Genomic DNA, 17,587 nt, shown 5'->3' on the forward strand with positions numbered 1-17,587 from the left:
TAAATTAATAAATCATTCTCTCTCTCTCTCTCTCTCTCTCTCTCTCTCTAAATAACATTTTAGTCTCTTACTAGGTTTGAGGGCAACCCAAAAGGATTTTGATAATAACTTAAGTTTATAATAATTTAGTTAACGGCTTTGACATCTAATTCAACACTCAACTCATATTTAACATACAACGTGCAAGTGTTATCATAATGTGTAAATATTGCAATGTTAGCAGATAATCCTTAAAAGCATCATAATATGTAAATTGTGTGAAAATTGTGGTGATAATGCATAAATAGTGCAATGTTAAGAGATGAGTAATGTATATAATATAAACATGATCCGCATATTTTAAAATAGCCTGAAATTTTATGTGCTTAAGACAGTCGAAAAAAGTCTAGACAAAGTCTATGTTGGACCTGGCAGACCAAAGCCCGATTTGAATGTTTTATATGTAACTTTTTTTGGAAAAAATTGGTAAACATCTTTTTATGTGTATTACATTTTTACTCAAAGAATTTCTATCAACAAAGTAGAGTATTCCTAGACAAACCGATTCTTTTTGGTTTCTATTGATCTAAAAGAAGTCACTCAAGTCAACTTCATCGCCCAACTCATCTGCAACTTTTTATACACACCCTTTTACCTCTATATGAAACTTTAAAGTTTTTCACGGTTCCTGTTGACAATTTATATGATAATCGTCAATTTTTTAGCAATTAGCAAGCAGTTAACCATCTTTCTTAATATCCTCTACGGCTACTTCTCCTCCACAGAAGACTTGCTAGAATAGCTTGCATGAAGAGCTACCACTTTTCTCTCTTGACTTTGCTTCGGGTAAATTAACTTTAGTGTATATCCTTCTACTAGCCAACTAGGAGTTAGAAAAGTCTGACTTCACGCTTACAGTGGGTCTACAACAAGATATCCAAGAGGGTTAACCATCACCCAAGTGATTAAGGGAGATCAGGCACAGTTTTAGCTTTTGTTCTTAATTTTATTTATTTTTTTCTGTTAGAATCCCATTGTGAGAAGAGCATGATCCTTAGTACAAGAATATTTGTAGGATATAGTCTTTTTGGTTTTTTATGGAGATCTGGCACTCTTGAGGGTATTTAATCTTATTAGGTTTAGACATTTAGGTAGCTAAGAATTTTGTTGAACTTTGTTCTTCTTGGAGAGACCATTTCCTCTCAAATGAATAGGAAATCTATCTTAATATTATCTTAAATTTATGCTTAATATATATGTTTCTTGAGTGGTTAGTTCTTACTAGCTAGGTTAATGGATGGAAAGAAAATTGGTATCAAAGCAGTCGGTGCTAGAGAAGGACTAATAACAAACATAATTGACAAGGCTGAGCATATTAGGGATAAAATTCTCGACAATAACAAGAACCAATAGGAAGAGGCTTGTTTAACATTTAAGGAAAGGATTTCCCGAGAAGGATTCAAATGTATCTTCTTCCATAGAGGTATCTATTTGAGAGGAAATTTTTCCCATTCTTACATGAAAACAACTACACACAACCACCACCACCATCACCATCACCATCATTGTCCCACCATCCTCGTCATCGTTGTCTTCAACATCTTTGGGTTGCAATAATAGACGAAAGGGTGTAACATTGAACAGGAGGATAAGTAATAACAACTTTTATGGTGAAAGAAGGGAATTCCAATGGTGGTAGACCGCTACAAGAAGTTGAAGTTCAGAACAAGAGAAAATTGATGAAAGAAGTGGAAAGCAGTCGCACACCATCATCGGCAATGCCATCGACTATTGTAGAGAAATATTAGGGGTTCTATTTAATGATGTAGGGTGATTATCATAGGTATTTGACAGAATTGAAAATTAGAGTTGAGCAAAAAGATAAACAGAGCAAGTGATGAACCCACGTGGTAAACTATCTCTGCGACAACCGCCTCCACCGCTGTTGTCACATGGATTTGATGAAAAGGATGGAGGAACGTATAATAGAAGGACGATGAATCAAAAAAATGAACATTGTGGGAAGGTCGGTTCTGTTAAAAGAAGTAGCAAAAGAGGGAATTTTAGGTCTTGATAAAAGGGAACAAAAATAGTTATTGGGCCATTATTGGATTCTTGGGCTCACTTAAATTACATCAGACAATTAGATTGGACCTAGATATTAATTCCATAGTAAAATTAAAATCAGTTTACCTAAATTCAACAGTAAAAAATCACCCACATTGTCAATGTCAATTTCTCAAACTCGTGATTCTATGTCACTCATGTCTATGTCTATTGACACACAATCAACGGCCAATCCACATTTCTTACCATATTTCTCAGGAAACGTACCTTTGAAATCGGTAACTAACCTAAAACCTAGATCCTCTAAGTATCTATGCTTAGAAAGGCAACCCATCTGCAACATTTATCTATCTAGTCCTGACGGTTTAGTCTTACTAACCACTCTTCTAGAGACCAAAATAATCATACTACAAGAATGGAACACATTTTTCATTTGGGCCACTTCTTTCGACCCATGCAACCCCATTTACTCTACAACGGTTCAGAAAACTACAAATTCAAGGGTTGGGATTTACAAAACCGTCCCTCCTCCACGACATTTCATAATTCAAATTCCCATCAAATGGGTGTTTGTTGTATTGCAAAATCTCTCCATAGTCCCCACACTCTATTTTCAAGAAGTTATGTTGAAAATCTAAGAGTATGGGATGTAATATTAATTTCAAGGCTCGTAAATGGGACATCTTATAGTTTAGAGATGGAGTTTGGAGAATTAACCACCATTATTTTGATTTTGGATTAATCGCAGCAACTTGTTTGAATAATTTGTTTGTTAATGTTAAGGTCAGAAGGAATGAGGTCAAAGTAGCTGAAACATACAATAAGAACGACTCACTTACTTATGGATCAGATGGTGATAGAGAGTATATATATCGGGATTACAAAAAGGGTAAAATGCCATTGTTACCTACTCGTTTTATGACTAGCTCCTTCAAGTTCAAAAGGACATCAGGTAGAATTTGGTTACAAAATACTACATGGAAATTCTCGACAGGTTCCCTACAAATAAGGATGATTGCAACAAGCCTTTTGAACCATTGTCCAAGAATCCGAAACTGGGAATTCATGCAGTCAGCCAAAACAAGAAAAAACCCGTTGCGTCGTTTTGATAACATTCAAAACCAAGTAGGCATGAGTTAACTAGCTTGGAAGACTATATGACGTGTACGTTAAGGAGAGGGTATGTGTAAGAAAAAAAAAGATAAAGGGAGCGAGAAGCAATGCAAGTTTTGTTGGTGATTTTAGTGTCACCATGTCATTTGAAGTAACTAGAACTAACATGTTAGCTAAGGGGATTCATAATTTGTGCTCTGATATATGTACGGGGTTGTGCGGAGTGCACGCATGTATAATATCGAATTAGAAGCCGGTTCGACAACTAGTTGGGGGTCCGGGGGCAGCGCCCCTTTGGCGGGGTCCAAGTGGCAGAGCCCCTGGCTGGGGTCCCGCTGCCAGGTCAGCGGACGGGGTCGAGGGGCAACACCCCAAATCCTCACCGAATTTTACATATAGGAACATAGTGGAAAATTCAATTTCTTGAGAGTGATTATGGTAAAACTAACGAAACTCGTTAGTTTTGGTAACCCTAAATCCTCATTAAATCCGGATTATCATGACTTGCTTCCAAAGCAACTAATGACAGCCCAACCCTAATGAAACCTTAATCTCGTTTAATATATAAACAATTCTTCCTCTTCAGAAGATGGTTACGATCTTAAGCTCTCGTTTTTCATCATACTTTCACAGAATGCTCTAGCATATTGGCTTACGATTTTTGTGCCTAGAATCGTAAGTGTCCACTTGGATTATCCTAAGCTGGATTTCTTGTAACCCAGACATAGGGTAGAAATATCAGTTCGAAAAGTGATATCACGATCCAAGTTGGTATCCAGATCTCCACCACAAACCCTAATTTTCCCAACAAGTTTGTTGTCTCACAAGACGTGGTTGGAAGAACCCCTTATGTTGCACTCATATGGTCAGTTGCTCTTAGTATATTTTTTGTATTGCCATTATACTTGAACGGGAATACAAGAGAGACAAAAGTAGGAAAATGAGTTGTTGGTTACAAGTCGAAGGGGTTTTAAGGACAGATTAACCTGAATGCTTCAAATAGGTGGGGAATAATGAACGAAATTTGTGGATTTGGGTATGAAAGTAAATCAAGGAAAGTATGTTTTTCTGATATATCTCCATAGAAGCCTCAAGGATCAATCTCAACTACATTGATGCTTTTGAGCATGAATTTGAAGAAGAGCCTTCGGATGGGAATGAAAAGGTTTCATATTTAGTTGGGAATGGTAATTTTGTTAAAGAAAATGCAGACGAGTGAGTGGATACTGTTATTGCATGTCATGATAGGGAGATGGACAACATGATTATTTTAGAGTGGAATCCTGCTATGCTTTCCACCCTTTCGATTCACATTAAGCACAAGTGAATGTTTGGCCGCCAATATTGCCCCAACTTTTAATCAGGAGATCCACAAGTGTTAAAAATGATCCTTAGTACAAGTCTAGTAGTAGGTGACAGTCTTTTTGGTTTTATCTGATGAGCTGATAGTCTAAAAGGTATTTAATATTATTTTATTTAGACATTCAGGCAGCTAAAAATTTCTTGAACGTTGTGTTGTTCTTTTTGGAGAGACCCTTCCCTCTTGAATTGATGAAAATATATCTTAATATTATTTTGAATTTATGATTAATATCTATGTGAATCACTAGTTCTTTCTACGTTAATGGGGGCATAACAAGTGATGGGTTTAAAGCTCATTTCTTCTAACATTTTCTTGGCAATCCCACTAAGGCTCATTTCTTCTAAAATTTTCTTCGGAATCCCACTCTCAAATCATTATCGTTCGTTCTCATTGTTTCTTCTATAAAATATAAACACCCCTTTAATCCCCTCTTCCATGGGGCACGGATTCTATGCACCAAAGGATCTTGTGCTTTCACTAGAGAAGAACAAGTGATAGGTTTAAAGCTAATGGCCAAATATAAACAACGAAGAATATGATTTAATACATAAGACTTCAGCCAAAATGCGTGAATAATGTACAAAGAAGATATTTGTTGAATTCACAATATATAACAACAAAAAATATTCTAGATCTTATATTTGTTGAATTTAATATATATATATATATATATATATATATATATATATATATATATATATATATATATATATATATATATATATATATATATATATATATATCCTAAAATTGACATCATAGTTGAGATACAGTTTGGTTTTTCAGTTTTTTCGGGATATATGTTTGGTTTCGGTTACCGATTTGACAAGAGATACAATAATCATATTTGACCTTATACTATTGCTATCATTTGATGTGAAATAATACAACATACTTATGCAGTTTATATGTCCAAATCCAATATCAAAATCATCTCTATAAGTTGGCCAAAAATTCAAACCTTGTATAAAACTATAACACCATCTAAACCTAAAGCTACAGGAAAAATCAAGTAATCAGTATCACAATGCTAAAATACAAGACTGACCCTGGCGAATGTAAACCCTTCAAGTGAAGCTGCTTCCTTTTATAAATGGTTATTTTTGATTTCTTCAAAGAGGATTGATTATTTGCGTCTACCATTTTTCTCAAAAGTTCTGCAATCTGTTTCTATTCTGTCTGCATACATAGGGAGACGAATGATATCGTTGATTTCGTTTAGTACTACTTCTTCCGTGATGTTATCCTTAATGCTCCTCAAAACCTACATTTTTCAAAACCAAACAAGACTTCATCACAACAGTACAGTACAAAATAAGACAAGTCTTATACTCCATTTAGGACTGACGTTAATGAGACAAAAACTGCAATTTTCTTTTTGTCCCATCCAAAAAGGTAGGACAGGGATTTGCTCTAAGTCTTCAGTCTGAGCAGAAGACGTAATTACATAAATGCCCTCCTCCTCGGCCTCATCATTAGAAATAGCCCTAGAAAGCTTGTCGGGTATCATTCTAAATTCTAATTTGTTAATGAGAGAGGAAGCAGAGACCTTTTTGAAAGTTATAAATTCGTTGGGTGTGGATTTATCAGGCCGCATTCGCATAAACACCCAAACATTTTCCTCGGAATCAAATGAACATTCTATGATCTTCCCAGATAACGAATATATATCCACCGATGGATCTGCACTGAGAACATTCTTAGAAGCTTCCGGAAGAAATGAAATAAAATATATCATGCTCACCTCTAAAAACAATGCGACATCCATCCATCTGCTTCCTTCTCCCACGCTCGTTGACACAAAGTATATGACGGTTATTGTTTCCCTTTCCCATCTGTCAAGATAAACCTTTAGCTAAGATAAAAAAAAATAACTTTTATATATATAATAAATCAAACACACGTGTCTTTTTAGTTTTACAACCTCAAAGAGAAAATCAACCGAGTTCATTTCTGGATACTTCCACTTCAAAAGACCTTCATGTGTGCGAGGCACATACGGATCGTCCCAACCCTAGCAGTAAAAAAACAAAACATCAGTTTTTAGAAAATGGAGAATAAAACTAATCTTTATAAATGTGAAAATATATCAAAAGACCATGAATAATTAATTACCTGGAAAATGAGACCATCGGATGCATGCGAAAGGCGTGGAATGAACTGCTTTAGAAGCTTAGATACAGCAGAAAGTAGGTAAAAGTCTTTCCTTCTCACCTATATATAATCCACTAATTGTTCAATATAAATTATTGTAAAAACAAAAGAGAAAAAAAAAAACAAACAAACAATTAAAATAAAGTAGTACGTACCCTAAATGGTTCCAAGTCGTATCTGTAATACGGAGTTCTAGTCTTGAACAAACGGTCACGCTCTTGGTTCCTAGGTTTAACCACTTCATTTTCTAGAATCATCCACCTTTCACTGAAAGGCCGCTGAAAGAATCACAAAAATAAATACAATCTTTACTTTACAACCTAGTCAAAGGGTATAAAAAAAAAAAACATAACAATAATAATAATAAATAAAGAAGATAAATGAGGGTTTTAATATTTATTACCTCTACGAGTGATTCTCGGTTGATTGCTATGAGATCATAAATGAGATATCTCCTTTCCTGCTTGTGTGTGGTGGGGTCCGTATCAATTATCATTTCTCCATCAAGTAAGGTGTAGTTATGAGTGTTTCCGCCTGCACCCTAACATAAAAACATGTCAGACACAAGCAAGCTAAAGCTATAATGAGAGGAGAGGGTTATACTGTAATTTCACACTACCTCATTGACATTTCTGCATGGAAACCGCAACTCAACACTTCGAAAATTGAAATTTCTATCAATCAGAAAACAGCCATCCCAAGTAATTAGCATCATATATCGTGTCCCATCGGCTTTCCATGTGGCGTAATAGTATCGCTGCCTCAAAAGTTGCAAGTTGTCCCTGGAGTACAACAATCAGCATTATATTTCTTAAATAGAAAGTTTTTTTTTTTCTGTCACTTTACCACCATATTTGTAAAGAACTTCACTCGCATAAATACTTATGCGATATGGTTGCAGCCTTTTATGAATAAAAAATTGAGTTTTAAGCACCTGCTAGTGTTTTACCATAAAATAGTGTATTATCCTTACTATTATAATTATGAACATGTATTAAATTGATTTAGACAAAATACACACATGCGATAAAGTTGAATTATGCATATCATTTGAAGAGGAAAACACAAGACTACATGAATTGAACACTAAACTGCACCTGCTAAGAGAAACAGGGTGCGATCCTGGAAATTGTGGCTTTCCTCGTGCCTGAGGATTAAAGAGAAGAAGAAAAAAATATACATAAACTCATCTCCCAATAATACATAAATGATAAATCCCAAAACAACAAGAAAGCCCCCATTCAAAGATCTTGAAAAAAAACTCCAATCTTTAACATTTATGAATATGATGCATATTATATCTGTCACTTGATTGACGTTCAAAGATCTTGAAAAAAAAACTCATTTGATTCTGTATTACTAAGTAAAACCATAAACATAATAAGTTGCCAATATACTTACCCGTACATTCAACTTTAGAACTTGATTGCAAAACTGCCTCATTGACTCTATCTGATTAAATGGCACGGGATCTCCCAATACATCATCATTTGTCATCTCACTTGGAGCCATATCATATCCCATCTCATCTGTCCCCACATCACCTGCCCCCAAAACAGTATTTCCATCATCATCATCATCATCATCATCCTGATCAGGTGACCTCTTCCATTCGGGGGTTTGTGGGCAAACAAAGTTTTCAGGAATTTGTTCACCAAAAAGATTGTATAGATCATTGATGTAATCTTGTTTGTAAATCCCTGGAGGACGTGCTTCAGAAAATCTATATATTGCCTGCATGATTTGTTAAAAACAAACAGAGCATTTAGGATTTAAGAGCTCTCACTGAATAATCAAATTCAAATCACTTACCTCTGTGAGGGAAACCGATTCTGACCGAATAAGAAAATGCACAACCATATAACCTGTCCGATTATGTCCATGTGTGCAGTGGACAAGCACATACTTATTTAAATGAGCTTGTTGGGAGCTGAATCGTGTTGTCTGAACAACATAAATGCAAATGTCAGTGACAGTGACAGATCATATTCATAAATCATAAGTGTCGAAATTTTCAGAAATCAAACTAACAGATGCCTACTACCTCCTGAATAAACTTTTCTACAGACTCGTTATCAGGCACTGAATCCCTTCCTGCACACCTGATCTGAGTTTAAAGGGGTGATTGAGAAAATTAATGAGCTTGTTTTATTGGGATTTGGGACACACAAGACCAAGAAGCAGTTTACTGAAGATCTTACCTTGACATATTTAATACCTTCTCTCGTCCAATCCGACTCGCGATAGTATCGATTAGTGTTTGTTAGATCTATTACTAAACCTATCTGGAAAAAGGATGATAAAGAACTGATAAGTCAACTGGTTGAAAAGAAATATCCCCTAAGGCACATAAAAAGATTACTACTTACTTCTCTCCCTAGACGCCTTTGCTGACGAATTGCTTGTTGAGGGGAATATCTTTTATCAGAAGTAATCTTTTCATTGAAAGACTCACCAAGAGGGACTTTTGAAGGTATAAGAAAGTTTATTGGATCTCCAGATGGAGGGCAATCCAACCAACCTATAGAGCAGAAGAATATCACATTACTACATTATGAAACAAGAATCACAATATCTATGCACAAATACCTGGGGGGAGGCTATTTCGGTCATAGGATCCATTGTTGCTATTCTGAAATCCTTGACTACGTTTAGATGGGTGGGACATATGCATTGGATCCACATCCGTGTATCTTCTTTTTGCTCCCCCATTCCTTCTCTCCTGAGGCTTGATATCAACTATTAGGAATCTAGATACTTGATTTGAGCATGTTTATGCATACGTATAGTAAAAAGAAAGATAAAAGACTAATACTTGGTTCATGGTCTCAAAGCCAGTCACTCTCTCTCGTCCAGAGAACTGATATTTTACAGTATCTGAACGTACTACTGAGTCATCTTCTTCTGGTAAAGGAGAAGCATTCAAGTCCATGTGTTGATTCCCCACATCAACAGTAAGATTTGGTGATATGTAGATCCAAATACTCGAGTAGAAGTAGAACTGAAATTCTAAAACACCAAAAGCTCAATCAGCATAACACACAAAATGTGATAAATTATGATCACTAGTTTATGGAAATGTGACATGTCTATAATAAAAAGCATAGTCTATGGAATTGTGACATGTCTATTATAAATGAATTGAATTAATCAAAGAAAGGATTATCCTCGGGTGTCAAAGTAGAATATAGCATCTCACTCTAAATTGCTTCGTTATATTATGATCTGTGTATGTACACCTTCTCAAGCTCAAATTAGTTAAGTATTTCAAAGACAAGACCTTTTTTTCTTTTAATTTACCAAAAAACGCAAAACAAGGTAAATAATATTAACTACTGGTAAATAAAGGCTCTATTAAATTTCGGGAAAAGGCCCATGCCATGGAGGGAATGGTCAAGCAATTTGACTGTGTCCATTCTTAGCTTTTGAATGTAAACCAAAAATGCACAAACAATGTTTGATTTTTCAAAGATATTACGTATTCAAATCGTTAGTTATTATGCCAAAGCAGAAAAAAACAAGCTGAATCGCTGATATGAAGTGGCTAAAATGTGCATTTATTTTGAATTTTTCTTTTCTAAGTACCAGGAACTGACCATATATCCAAATTCAAAACGAATCAAACTGTTAATAATCAATTACGCCATTGACTTACTCGAGCGTTTTCATTACACGACACAGCAAAAAAGTTACTCAATTTGATCAAGACAAAACATAATGAAATTTGATAACCCAAAAAAGAAAAGTGAATTGAAGAACATAGTTGTATACATATACATCTATACTCTGGACGCAAAACATGAATGAATTCCACAGCGGCAGTTAGATCAATCATAGTAACCATGAGAGTAGAATGAATAACAGAAGCGCACCGTCAAATTTGGATTTTGGATTCGGATGTGGAGGAATGTTTTTTTAGGGTTTTTGCCCGCCAGGCAACTGTTATAAAAGAAGGGGCGAAAACGTACAAACGGACAATTAAAAACCGACCATCTAACTCAAGCCACGCAAACGTCGTCGTTCTCCCGCGTCTTGGCTAAGTAAGTGTTTGACCGACCCGTGGTAAGAGAAACTCTCTTTAAGCTACGAATAGACTTGTTCGTTCAGTAAGCCCAATCGTAATCGAGAATGGGCAAACCGAAAATAAATAACAAGTGTGCAATATCTTAGCGATATTCAAAAACTTTAATGATCTATAAACTTTGAATGAATTTGGATCCATATGAAATATGTTATTTAATAAAGTTGTTGAATGGATGTCTTTACAAATGTCAAAAATACACATACTTAATGGAGACCCGATATCCAAACCCGAATTGATGAGGATATCATGTGACCATCACATATGAAACCATAATATGGGTAAGCAAAGTCAATCCCTTCGATCACGATTTTCATCATCGGTCTTCAAATCTTAAGGTTATTAAGATCGTCTCAATAATTCAAACCCAAAGTAAAATCTTCAAATAATTTGCATAGAGATCACTTAGGCAAAAAAACATTTTAGAAGAAAAACATTGAGAAATCATCATCACAACTCATCAATAACAAATCGTCATAAACAAAAAATAATGCAATACATATCCAAATACTCAATTTTGTACTCTCATGAAAGTCTCTTTCTCCCTTAGGGCCAAGATGATATTTGAAGCATACACAATGTATTGACATTACTCCTTAAACGCATTTAGGAGACTCACTCATAAATCTTGAAGGCGTCTGTTCATCATACATGAAACCATAAAATGGGCGGGGCAAACTTCATCCTCTCAATTATGACTTTGTAGAATGTCAATCACAACTCAAAAATATCAATGGTTACATCAAACTGTAATCCCAAAATAAAAGTGTTTGGACAACATGCAGGGCAACCCATTCAATGGATGCAATAATTATGTTGAACTCTCTTTTTAAAATGTCAATGTATTCCATGTTTTATAAAAATCCATTGAAAAGTGTTTTTCGTAAATGAACACACAATGTCTATACTATTTCATACAACACAAATAAGTGTAGAAATAAGAAAAATCATAATTTAAAACTGAAATATGGATATATATATATATATATATATATATATATATATATATATATATATATATATATATTATTGTGTAATGAACCCACCTCAAAGTGTAGACTAACATCTAATAAGCTACTTGAGTATAACCAAAGGGTTATTAGCTTATCGATGTTTAAAAAAAGACATTATATCTTCTTTTTGGTTGAGAGTTCTCATGGTGGACAATGTAGTTAAGAGTAAAATTTATAGGATTTATGTGTTAGTATTCTTACAAAAAGAAAAGTTATATCCGAATATAAAGATGGTCTAGGAGCACCACCAAATATAAGATAACAAATGAAATCAACTATGATCCCCCAACTCTTTATCCGGCTCCAGATCATGAAATTAAGGAGGAAGCAGGGCTTTCAAAGGTTTAAGGCAAAACCTTTCCAATTTGACTGTTTTACTCCCTCAAATTTTATTTTCCAACGAATGGCCCCACAATGATCCAAACTTATTACAAACTCTTAATATTTTATTTCTAGTTTAACCTCATATATAAAATATCTAAACATTGTTTGACCCAAACCCGACTGAGTCATGGTCAAAACCAAGTATTCTATGTTGACAAGTTTGGTCCCTCAAACTTCATATCTTCAATTTGACCCAAATTAACCTTCTTTTTAAATTTGAAACTTTTAAATCCATCAATTTAATTTTATTTAGTTTAACTTTAATTAAGCTTTTTATTCAAATATAGTCCCATCGAAGATTGAAGCTTGAAGCCCCATAATACAGGTGTACACTCTAAAAGTTACGTATCTTAAAAACTCTATATTATAATTTTCAAAACATTGTTTTTTTCTTTGTTCCGCAGTTTTATTACATTTAGTATAAAGGGTAGCATAACTTACCAGATTGTAACACGGTTAAAACTTCATTTTTTTACAATTTCTGTAAATAACGGGCTGTCAAAAGTGGTCGAACAAAAGCATGATTCTTGAATCACAAAATTTTGTGAATGCTAATTGTAGAACACTGTTGGTGATTTTATCACTAAATATATTTTAGTGTAATGAATTTAACAAGTGTTTCAAGAATAATGTTTTAGTTATAATACAAGTTAGGAGGTGTGGGAGTGCACACTTGTATTGAAAAGATGAAAACAGTTTTTCTTTTATCCATTGTTTGGATAAGATAGGGAAAACGGTATATATTTTGAAACACAGAGAAAAACGAAAAAAACACTTATTCTTCTTCTTCATCTTATCAAAATTGATTCTGATTTTGTGCCTAAAATCAGAATTGTTGCTTCAGGAATTATCTCAGTTTGAATTTCGTGATACCTAAGGCATATAGGGTTGAAATATCAAATAAGGAAAGTGTTTACACGATTCCTGTTTGTGATCCAGATTTAATCCTATTTCGAATTTCCCAACAAACACTAGTGTCATACGCATACAAAGCTAGGCCCTTGTCAATATTCATTTGCGCCGAATTGAAAGTACCTTGCTTAACCACTTTACAAGTGTCCCACATGATTATTTTAATGTCAAATAGGTTACAACCTATAGAAACCACAGGTAATAAATAAAAACAATATTGATAATTAAAAATGATAATGAAAAATCAAAGATTTATAAAATTTTATTAGATTATTAAGATATAATTGCACATGTATTGTCTTTTCATTTAACATATCTTATCTAAAAACGATATTAAGTTGTTGAATTGCACGTTTTACTTTTTTCCATAATCAACAAATTGTCTCCAAGTCCATATATTTTGTTCTCGTGTAGTAACTCAATTTAGTGAAAAAGATGACTTTTATGATGATTGAGATGAAAAGGAGATGGCAAATCGAAATAGGTCAGAAGCTATTTATACTTTAATCATGCTAAATGAATCAAATTCATTCCAAAAAAATGAATCAAAGTCATTCTGATTAGACAAAACAATTATAGATTCAGCTTGTTCCTTACTAATTTTATCAATTCTTTCAAGCATTTCATCAAGTACTTGGTATGTATTTTCAAACCTGCCAATTTTCAACTTGTTATTTGAACTTGTTAAGCATTCAATTTATAAGAATTATAAAACAAAACCTAAGTTAAATAGATCAAAAGTTTATTTGAGTATAATATATCAATATACCTCATTGAGATATGCAAGATTTTGATATAATTTTTACCTTCTATTAACATGAAAAGTAAAATACGTGATATTATAAAAAAGTATATTGAAGTGTAGGGTTTTTTTTTTCCCTAAAGAGTGTGAGCATTATTTCAAATACATAGCAGGTTGTTGCACTTAAAAAACAGCCCAAACTTTTCCTTATATTATACTTGTATCATGAAAATAAATGATTAAAAGCATCCATAATACACAACAACTTCAACTTCAAGACAAATTTTGGTATATAAATTTAAAATAAGGAAAGGCAAAGTAACCTGAACAAAACAATATCAACAAAACAACATATTTACAAAAAATGTTACAATAAATATGAAGATGATCCTTAATAGTTATAAACACATCCATACCAAATAAGATGAAGATGACAACTTTTCCTAGCCAAACGATGTCACGGGTTTGGAAGTTAATATCAAAACATACCAGCGGTGAAATATTTTGACTTAAATCTGGAAGGAAAAATACTCTGCACCGCTGACAGAAAACATATATAAGAATAACAAAGAAAAACATAAACAAACACTTGTTTGCATTACAAAATCAAAATGTTACATTTCGATATATACAAACCTAAGAAGAGTGAGAGGCTCAAATCTACAAGATTTGAATAATACAAAGGGGATAAGACAACACCATGGTTGCAACATCATCTGTGTCGACCGTTCCAAACTCCGAGCACCTTTCAATCGAAAGTAATAAAGATCATTAGGGTGTGTGTATGAGCATAAGAGAGATAGAGCATGGATTAATTATGTGTGTGAGAGAGAGATTGTTATTACATTAAATTGAAGAGGAATTTCATCATTGATATTTTTTTTAAGTATGTAAATCAAAAAGCTATAAAAAGCAACACGATAACCAAAATCAAAGGAAGAAACATATCAAATTAAGAGATTGGGTATTTAAGAGAGAGAACAGAGAAGAAACAGGGAGTTATTAATAATCTTGGCAAGATTTATGAAAAGAAGGAAAAAAAATTAGCAAGATTTATGGATGAGAGTTATTATCTTATTCTTTATTTAATGAGCTGTGAATTTAAAGAATCCTACAATTTCGCAAATGAGTTATATAAGTTAATGATTTCCAAAATATTAATTAAAAGTATGAAGGGCATAAAGGTAAAAACACTTTTGGCTGAAAATGAATTTGAAAGACATATGAAGAAAAGAATTTTTTTTATTAGGATAGAAGATTTTATTGTAGGCGTATTTTATTTATTTATTTATTTTTTTAAAACGATAAATTTAACCTACTCTTAAACTACACCTTAAATTCACTTATATCCACGACGGGACTTGAACTCTCAACGTTAAGGAGGGAGGACAACACCGGATACCACTGGACTAGAAACTCTTTGGTTTATTGTAGGCGTATATAACCCACCGCATCATTGTGCCTTTATTTGTCGCCGATGTTGAATCTCTCGCAAATCAATATTCCACCAAATAGTTGGGCTGGTAGTACATTTAAGAAAAGTTATATCCGAATAGTTGGACTGGAAGCGAATAGCGAGGCCTTTCTAATGGGCCGGGAGTAGGCCCTAAATACAAACTACACAAGTGTAGTATACAACGATTACACAGTCGTTCTCTCGTGCCAAAGCCCTAAAACAGCAAAAACCCTCTTTCCCTTCGCGTTCTCCGGCAAATTGTTAATCATCAGTCTCTTCTGCATTCACTCCGGCAATGAAGCTTGTCCGGTAAGTGACAACGGTATCTGCTGATTATTTGAACTTTATTGAGATTATGTAGGTTTCTTATGCAATGTTTTGACTATCTCTCTCTCTCTCTCTCTCTCTTTTTGGTTGATTTTGACTGGATAGGTTTTTGATGAAATTGAACAATGAGACGGTTTCGATCGAGCTCAAGAACGGAACTGTTGTTCACGGAACAATCACAGGTTTTCATCTTCTTCTTTAACTTTTACATGAATTAGTTTATGAAAACCGTTCATTATTATACGGTTTCATATAATATTTCTTAGAAATTTACTTCGATAGTAGTTTTTTTAGGAACAGACGTTTATCCTTGTCAATCACGCGTTGAGTTCCTTACAAAATAATGGACGTAGTTTAATCTCCAAACATTGTGTTAGTCGAAGAAGGTGGGTTAGATGTTGTGTTTTATTGTACGTTTCACATTGATTAGGTTTCACTTCGTGTTTGCATTGCAAAATCAGAATTCTAATTCGTCTCCTTCTACTAAGGCTGTAAGATTTTTTGCTGCATCTGTTATAAATAAATGAAAGCGGAGAAGAATTACCTGTAGGCAGTAACTTTTAACCACACAATCATTCTAGGAATTAGCAAAGTTTTCATATCTGCAAATTTGTTTTGAAGGCATATCTAGCATGTTAGAGTTAGTTTCTGTTTCTCAAGTAGATGTAAAAAATTGGACAAAAGATTCGATGAGTTATTTAAAGCTGTATAATTTATGAATGAGCGAAGGTGTCTGAACCAGAGTACTAGGGAAATGATACTGATAAAAGATTATGATGAGCTAGCTGTTATGGACTTGTTCTGTGAATATTCAATATCCATGAAGATAATTATTGCAAGTGTCGTATATTGGTTTATCTTACCTTAAGCATCAATAATTAAACATAAAAAAATAATTATACAGTGGATTTTCTGGAAGTGTATAGTTATCATATTTGTAATCAACCGCAACTCTCATTTGCCTAAGAGACCATGAGAAGTATGCAATAGTTTGATAGATTTACTAAATTAAATGATAAAATGACAATGTTTTTCATACACAACTGAAAGCAATAAATACTTCATTGCAGGTGTGGATATTAGCATGAATACACATTTGAAGACAGTTAAACTTACCCTAAAAGGGAAGAATCCAGTGAGCTTAGATCACCTGAGTGTGAGGGGCAACAACATCCGCTACTACATCCTTCCCGACAGCTTAAATCTCGAGACTCTTCTGGTCGAAGAAACTCCCAGAGTCAAACCAAAGAAACCAACTGCAGGTATTTTCTTTTTAACACCATTCGACCCCTTTTTTTTCTTTTTGTTAAAATAATAATAATAAATGAAATTATTTTTGACATTTAATCCTTTTTTTTTTTCAGGGAGACCGGTGGGACGTGGAAGGGGCCGTGGACGAGGACGTGGTCGTGGGCGAGGCCGTTAATGTTAATGTTAATGTTGTTGATTGTTATAGTGATATCTGGTTTTGTAAACAGCTGCTGTATTCTTGGAGAGTTTCTTTGACAACTGACATTGTTATGGATGTGATCATTTTGCGGGTTTGTTTTTCCCTTTATGCCCCCCAAAACCAACTCGCGTTAATGGTCAATTCACAAGTATCTTTCAAGGATAAATCCCATTCCTCATTAGTTTGTTAATTAGATTTGGATTCATGATATTAAGAGTATAACTAGCGTGTAAGTGTTTTAAGTGTTTACGCTTTATGTTACCCAAGCTTTGACGTTTAGGTTCATCTGTTAGACTACGTTTTTGGGATTTTGCTTATTTCTAAAATGCGTCAAAATAAGATTTTTTAGTCGGACCAAAATGTTTTTTTTTTCTTCTGTCTTTTGGATTTTTAAATAAATATTTAAAATATTAAATGTATTTAAAAAAGAGTATCTAGTTTCTTATAAAATTCAAATCGACTAATCATGTAACCGTGGTTTTTGCAAAACTTAGGTGTTGAGGATTGCTTCATTGAAGTGTTTATTAATTTATTGTTTTTGTTATT

At 33.8% G+C, this 17,587-nt stretch overlaps 2 protein-coding genes across 5 annotated transcripts; one reads left to right on the plus strand and one right to left on the minus strand.

The window, feature by feature from the left end:
- Positions 1–5,355: 5,355 nt before the first annotated feature.
- LOC145015503 (uncharacterized) lies at positions 5,356–10,680 on the minus strand. Of its 4 annotated transcripts, none has more exons than XM_078973984.1 (17): positions 10,549–10,680; positions 9,492–9,685; positions 9,266–9,404; positions 9,046–9,197; positions 8,878–8,961; positions 8,721–8,783; positions 8,489–8,620; positions 8,078–8,410; positions 7,774–7,823; positions 7,296–7,458; positions 7,080–7,217; positions 6,832–6,954; positions 6,638–6,736; positions 6,447–6,536; positions 6,267–6,357; positions 6,072–6,205; positions 5,356–5,786 (listed from the first exon to the last, which is right to left on the minus strand). In XM_078973984.1, the coding sequence occupies exons 2-17, from the start codon at positions 9,606–9,608 to the stop codon at positions 5,649–5,651; spliced, it is 2,046 nt and encodes a 681-aa protein (XP_078830110.1). In that variant the 5' UTR covers positions 9,609–9,685; positions 10,549–10,680; the 3' UTR covers positions 5,356–5,648. The 4 variants fall into 4 exon arrangements, with proteins under 4 accessions (XP_078830110.1, XP_078830113.1, XP_078830112.1 ...); XM_078973987.1 differs by having other exon boundaries at positions 9,266–9,398; positions 10,549–10,679; XM_078973986.1 differs by having other exon boundaries at positions 10,454–10,571.
- Positions 10,681–15,436: 4,756 nt separating this feature from the next.
- On the plus strand, positions 15,437–17,234 carry LOC145013864 (small nuclear ribonucleoprotein SmD1a-like). The gene is made up of 4 exons (XM_078972207.1): positions 15,437–15,573; positions 15,697–15,773; positions 16,662–16,853; positions 16,956–17,234. The coding sequence occupies exons 1-4, from the start codon at positions 15,560–15,562 to the stop codon at positions 17,015–17,017; spliced, it is 345 nt and encodes a 114-aa protein (XP_078828333.1). The 5' UTR covers positions 15,437–15,559; the 3' UTR covers positions 17,018–17,234.
- The last annotated feature ends 353 nt before the right edge of the window (positions 17,235–17,587 follow it).

This window comes from Lactuca saligna, chromosome 9 (genome assembly GCF_052625555.1).
Source record: "Lactuca saligna cultivar CGN05327 chromosome 9, ASM5262555v1, whole genome shotgun sequence".
Classification (NCBI taxonomy): Eukaryota; Viridiplantae; Streptophyta; class Magnoliopsida; order Asterales; family Asteraceae; genus Lactuca; species Lactuca saligna.

What these genes read in the sequence shown, in the direction of transcription:
- LOC145013864 (XM_078972207.1), top strand. An exon ending in TGTTCACGGAACAATCACAG is followed by an intron (nt 15,774 to 16,661) that starts GTTTTCATCTTC and finishes ACTTCATTGCAG; the next exon opens with GTGTGGATATTAGCATGAAT. An exon ending in ACCAAAGAAACCAACTGCAG is followed by an intron (nt 16,854 to 16,955) that starts GTATTTTCTTTT and finishes TTTTTTTTTCAG; the next exon opens with GGAGACCGGTGGGACGTGGA.
- LOC145015503 (XM_078973984.1), bottom strand. Translation starts at nt 9,608, where the DNA reads ATGGACTTGAATGCTTCTCCTTTACCAGAAGAAGATGACTCAGTAGTA. An exon ending in GCTTTGAGACCATGAACCAA is followed by an intron (nt 9,405 to 9,491) that starts GTATTAGTCTTT and finishes GTTGATATCAAG; the next exon opens with CCTCAGGAGAGAAGGAATGG. An exon ending in TAGAAAAGTTTATTCAGGAG is followed by an intron (nt 8,621 to 8,720) that starts GTAGTAGGCATC and finishes TATGTTGTTCAG; the next exon opens with ACAACACGATTCAGCTCCCA.